General features: G+C 40.9%; 1 protein-coding gene across 1 annotated transcript; it reads left to right on the top strand.

Moving 5' to 3' along the window:
- Window positions 1-570: 570 nt before the first annotated feature.
- On the top strand, window positions 571-5,941 carry LOC132874322 (uncharacterized). Its single transcript, XM_060910409.1, has 4 exons — window positions 571-1,508; window positions 1,725-1,880; window positions 4,665-4,751; window positions 4,913-5,941. The coding sequence occupies exons 1-4, from the start codon at window positions 654-656 to the stop codon at window positions 5,225-5,227; spliced, it is 1,413 nt and encodes a 470-aa protein (XP_060766392.1). The 5' UTR covers window positions 571-653; the 3' UTR covers window positions 5,228-5,941.
- The last annotated feature ends 252 nt before the right edge of the window (window positions 5,942-6,193 follow it).

Genomic DNA, 6,193 nt, shown 5'->3' with positions numbered 1-6,193 from the left:
CTGTTACCAGAACATCACAAGTGTCATTAGATGTACTAAATGAGGCCATTAAAGAGTTGGTGCTGTGCAAGTATCCAAACGTCACAATGGTCCATGTCTCAAACAAGGTGACCTTCTCAGGTACAAGCTATGCACCAGGAATGTTGCTGTGTCATGGTTCAACTGCAGGTTTACCTGACTTTGCTGAAGTTTCTCAGATCATCCTGGTGTTGGATAGCATAGTCTTTGTTGTCAAGCTGCTAAATGCATGGTACAATGAGCACCTCAGGAGCTATGAGCTAGATTACACGCGTAACTTTCGAGTAATTGAGCCTAAAGAGCTACTTGATTTCTATCCCCTGGCTATGTACACAATCGCAGGACGACAAGTTGTTACTTTAAAACACCACATCACCATTCCCTTTTAGATGCAAGGGAAGATGATCAAAAACGTACATGTTTTTGTCAGAATGAACTAAAAAAAAAAAAAATTTTTTTTTTTTTTTTGCAGTGTTTTCCTGCCTGCTCAGATGTCCACCCCTGCAAAGCTAAGGGTCATCTTTGATGATCATATAGTCCACAAATTGGTTCTTCCATCAGGTATCCCCGGTACTCTACAGGATCTCAAGCTAGTCATCCAGAGCACATTCTGCACACCAGATGGCTTTACTCTAATGTATCAAGATGAAGAATTTGGGGGGCAGTTCTTCACATTGACCTCTATAGAAGATGTTCAAGACAAGGGTACCCTGAAAGTTGTTCAAGTTGAACCAGTCATTTTAGATCTCAGTGCAGTGGAAGAAAAGGATGATAATGTAACAGAATCAGACAGCATGTCATCCATATCTTTAGCATCTCAGGATACTGTTTTGTTTTCCTCATCTGATGAAAGTCCATCACACCGTTCCCAACCATGGCCAAGAAAGTTTGAAATTCCACTATTCTCCTTTGGGATTCGGCTCCTCCTGGAGGCAGGAAACCAAGCTTACCATTCTGAAGGCACCCTGCTAAACAACCCAAAAGTGACAAGCGGTGTCCTGGAAGAATTGGCTGAAAAAATATTTGAGTACACAGCATACCCTACGGGAATTCAAGTTCTGAATGTAGTCGAGGCCTTAATTGAGAAGTACCCATGCCTCAAAGAGCCAGGCTCGTTCAATGGAATGTACGGATGGCAACAAAGGATAAAGTACAAGATGGGAAATTACAGGGCAAAAGTAAGAGGGCTCAAAATAGCCTGTCCAGAGTTAGAAGTGAACAAAAAGACGACTTCTAGTCCCAAAGGAATCAGAAGACCCAAAAAGGCGGAAGTAAATTATTTGCCACCATTGCCACTAGGACAGACAAAAGAAACCATGGATGAAGAGAGAGTAGATCTACTTACAGAAGTAAAAAAGACCAACAACGACAAGATTATCAGTGAAAAAATGGAGAAGACCTTTCCATATCGACGACTGGAAGTTGTCAGTCAGATGCCTGCTGTCCCAGATGTCATGGAGAGATGGCCTGCCCTTTTCTCTCAATCTCAGGTAATCATGTTTGTGCCACAATTTATTGGCAGTGAGTAGGTACTTAGATAACTTAATTCATTTCGAAGGTCTTCAATCCATTCATGTAGCTTTTAAATGTATACACAAGTATATGAAAGCCTATAAAAATGTCTACATATGTACATTTCATTCAAGCTAAAACATTTCAATGTGTGTGCCTGGGTGTTGTGTGCATATGTCTTGATTTGTTTGTAGGTGAAAGAGGAGTTCAAGAGGATCACAACCATTCAACTGGACCGAACCTTTTTGTCGAAGATGGATTTATACACTCCAAAACTCCTGACCGTTTTCAAGACAAAGGGTGGGACTGCAGGCACAAAAATAAAAAGCGTGTTGGAGTCTCTCAGTCAGGTAAAAACATAAATGAACACTTAATTTTTCGTTAATACAGAGTCTACTTGCCTTCTCCAACATTTTGTAAGGATCTACACTAGGCCAAAAGTTTGGACAAACCTTCTCATTCAATGCATTCTCTTTATTTTCATGGCTATTTACATTGTAGACTTTCGCGGAGGGCCTCAAAACAGTATGAACACGGAATTATGTGCTTCACAAAAAATATAAATTCTAGCAGTTGTCCAACACCGATGTGTTGCTCACATCACTGAATGTTTTCTTTTTTTTTTTCTTTTTTTTGTCATACACACTTTTGATGTCCTCTACGAGAATCAACAATGAGTAGCCATGTGTGTGCTTGTAGCTTGATCATCAATGTTCCTGAAAACACTGAGTTACCAGGAAACAGATTGATGGCATACAGTGTGCATGTAGACTGGTGGCTGAAGATAACCACACTCCAGTAGGGTATGAGTGTAATCGACATAGTACACCCTAGTTTTCTTGCACTCTACTCTTGTTCAAGGGTACTTAATCCATGGATGGAGGTGTAGGGAGAGTAAAGGGTGGGATTCAAACCTGCAGCCCTCTGATCTTAAGACCAACTCCCTAACCATTAGGCCATGGCTGCACCTTTTGTTTTACCATAAGGGAAGCCCTGGCAATATGTTAGTTAAATGGATCTCAACTGAACTCTTGATATCTTGGTGAAAGCATGTAAAGGGATATGCCACCCCCAGGTCAAATTGACTGTCTACCTGCCATCCCAACACTTGAAACGTGGGTGGAGGCATTTTGCAGGTGACCCAACCATTGTTTGAATCCATCAGCACTGACAATAGCTTAGTTAGGTGTAGTAGCCATCAAAAGATTTCACCCAAAGTCAGTGAATTTCCTTTATATTTGTCCAATAACTTTAAGTGTCCTGTACATTCTCACAGAGTGCAAATTACAGTGCAAATCAACACTTGGGGCTTAACTTGGTCATTTTAGTTTGGGGACTATTTTCTGCTGCAGGGGAAACGGTCGAAGCACAGACAGACCACCGCTGCGGAGCGCAAACACTACAGAACCTGTCTGTGCTTCAGGGTTTTTCCGCACTGGAAAATGGTCCACAAACCAAAATGCCCAAGTCAAGACCTCTGTGTTGATTTGAGCTTTGTGTGACTGTACTGCACATGGAAAGTTTGAAACAAAATAGAGTAAATTATTCACTATGGCCAAAATCTTTTGGTGGAGACACAAGATGGCAGCTACGATGCGAAACTAAGCTACAGGGCCTTTCTCGAACTGCAGTGTGCGCGCCTGCAGGTGTGTCAGCCTTGGTAGTCGTGCACTTGCGTGGCGTAGCTGAAGTACTCTCTAGCACGCCAGACGTTTGTACAATGGAACTAACCTGCAAGTGTGTGGACGTGTGCACCCTAACAACGATTCACCCTTGAAATCAAGAGCGTGGCACTTGAAAGCAGTCTTCACTTCGGAACAGTACTTGGCGAGTCGCGATGACGTGTAAGTGGGCGTTACTCGCACTAGCAGGGGCATCACACTTGAGTTCGGGAAACGCTGACCGTCAGTGCTGATGGATTCTGACCATGACTTGGTCACCTGAAAAACATTTCCACTCACTTATCCAAGTCTCAAGACTGGGGAGACACTCGTCTCCCCTACTGTTGGGCAGACGCTGAAGTGAAAAATCCCAAGACGGCAGACTAAATCTGTTCTTTCTGGCTGAGGATTTGATCACTTTTGCTTTTTTTGCATGTGCTTGCAGCCAAACACTGTGGAGCATGATTGGTGTATGTCAGAGAACATCAAGATTACATTACATTTGGCAGACGCTTTTTAAACCCAAAGCGACTTACAATCAAGGACATACAATAGCACACAATGCAGTAAGGATGCAGAGAATACAAACCAAGATTGACTTATCACCATTTGCACCCTGTGCTCTTAAGATGCTTTTGCTGGTAGCATAACCTTCTCCATCCAGTGTTCGAGCTCTGGCATATGTGAATTGCACCCCAATGTGTTGGGCTGCAACGTGTGTCGAAGTTGGGCCGTAATACATTCCAAATGGAGTCCGTTCCTGACCATTTGAGCAGAAACATGCACTTAAAGGAACAGTCCACCCTTTTTTCGATTTTCACTTATTTGAAGTATTTCCAAATATTACACATGAATGTGCATATTTTCTTTTCAGTGTGTTCAGTACTTAGATGCAGTGCTTAAAAATTTATAGCAAAGCTTAGCATAACCACTGGAAATAAATAGAACCATTGTAATGGGTCTATATACTTCCAATAATTATGTTAAGCTATGCTAATAGCAGGCATTCTGGCCTGTCTCCTGGTGTCTCTTCCATGTTCTGTACACTTCAGAGTCCAGAGACACGGCAAATGTTCTTGCCACAGCTCGCACTGAAGTTTCCATCTTGCACAACTGGCACTATCTCCAGCGAGTGATGGTCACCGCTTTATGGTTCATCAAGGCATGAGACGCTGACAAATGCAAATGAGTGCAAATGTAACTAAAACATCAGCCAGAAAGAAGCAGAATAGAGAAATGGTCTGTGGAGGCAACAGACAGAATTACTCATTTTTAAGGGGTGTCTTGGGAAAGAGAAAAACAGTCTTTTCCGCCTGTTTTACTTTTCAATTTGCCCAACAGTAGGTGAAATTGATACACCATCAGTGTTGCTTTCCAATTGGACAGGCTGATTTCACAGTATAATTGGCTTGACTGTAATTGTGGTGTTTTTTAATTTTCTTAGTTTAGTTATTCATGCTTATTTTTATACAGAAGCAGATTGATAGCCATGATGCGGTCATCCGTTGTCTGATCCCTTTCCTGGGAGAATCGACAGAGGAACTCATTAAAGACTACCAGGTATGTGTCTGTGCGTGTGCATGCGTGTCCCACCCGTTTTACAGTTTTTTTTTTTTTTTTTTTGTTTTTTTTTTACCCGTTTTAAGATTGCAGTTAAAGTTTTGGGATGTGGGAGTTGTGCAGTTTTTGACCACTATGGTTCTTCTTTTTCTTGTGTTTAGCAGGATGTGTCCAAGGACGTCATCGAACAAGACCTCAAAGACAATGTGATCAAGATCCTTGTGCTGGGCAGTGCTGCAGAGGGTGCCCCCCCAACTGATGTCATCATTGTGATTGATGGTACAGAGGTATTAGGTGGTTGTAAAACACTTGCCAACGCTTGCATGCTGCTCATGGGCTTTGTGTACTCACTGAATCTCAGTTATCCTCCAAAATTGAAATACACATTTGAAGTGTTTCAAAAGTTGCTTTTGGAGTTAGATGATTTGAAGGTCTCCCCTAAAGTGGATTCTCTGAGGAGGAAACTGCTACATTAAAAGGGAAATGTGACTAGAGCTCAAGCAGAAGGTGCAATTGACTTTACTGTGAAGTTTTTCATAACTGTTCATAAAAGGCTTTGAGTGATGCTTCTTGTTCGCTTGAGTGTTTTTGTAATGACGTCAATAATGTACAAATGGGCCTGTACAGATTTTTTTTTTTAAGAATTTGCAATCTTTCTTAATTTTTGAATTTTATTGCAGTGTACTATTGGTCCACTTGGTAAGTTCCCTCTCAGCCTTCACATCATTTATAGGACCCAGAACACTCACCAAAGCTTGCATTCTTCTCATGGGCTTTGTCTACTGACTAAATCTCAATCGGGAGCATAACAGATTTAACGTGTTTTCAAAAGTTCCTTTTGACATTTAGGTGACTTATTTGAAAATTATCCCCAAAAGTGGGTTTCTTTGTGGGAAAACAAACTGTTAATGTTAAAGGGGAATATGCCATTGTATGTTGCAGATGCGAATGACTTCGCTTTGGTGTCTGTTCATCTTTGAGTTGTCAACTGAAGTCTTTGAGAGTTATACGTCTTGCTAGATTTGTTCAGACTTGAATAATGTATAGATGGGCACGTACAGCTTTTTGCCTTTTTCTTTTTGAAGATCGCTGTTCTTTCTTGGAAGATTTAGAATATTTTACTATAGTATAGGGCAATTAAGTGGGTCATGTGTGGAGTACCCAAGGCTAACTCGTCTCTCTCTGCTTAACACACACACACAGTTTGTTTTGCATATGTTGGCCCAAGAATATTTATGTATATTCTTGATTTTTATATATATTTTTTTATATTGTAATGTACAAAATGCCCTTTGTTTTATGTTGTGGAAAAATAAAAAACATATCTTGACATTGTGTTTCTTCCCTTTTTGGAGAGATTTATGAAGCTGTGCCTATTACAATTTACTTGGAGTTTTTATGTGAAAAACGTGTACTAGGTTTTTACCAGTAATTCTAAATTT

Source organism: Neoarius graeffei, chromosome 2 (genome assembly GCF_027579695.1).
Source record: "Neoarius graeffei isolate fNeoGra1 chromosome 2, fNeoGra1.pri, whole genome shotgun sequence".
NCBI classification, from domain to species: domain Eukaryota; kingdom Metazoa; phylum Chordata; class Actinopteri; order Siluriformes; family Ariidae; genus Neoarius; species Neoarius graeffei.
This window is presented reverse-complemented; position numbering and strand designations above follow the sequence as displayed.

Coding starts and splice junctions, on each gene's coding strand:
- LOC132874322 (XM_060910409.1), top strand. CDS start 654: ATGTATCAAGATGAAGAATTTGGGGGGCAGTTCTTCACATTGACCTCT. Junction 1,509..1,724: donor CCCTTTTCTCTCAATCTCAG/GTAATCATGTTT, acceptor ATTTGTTTGTAG/GTGAAAGAGGAGTTCAAGAG. Junction 4,752..4,912: donor AACTCATTAAAGACTACCAG/GTATGTGTCTGT, acceptor TCTTGTGTTTAG/CAGGATGTGTCCAAGGACGT.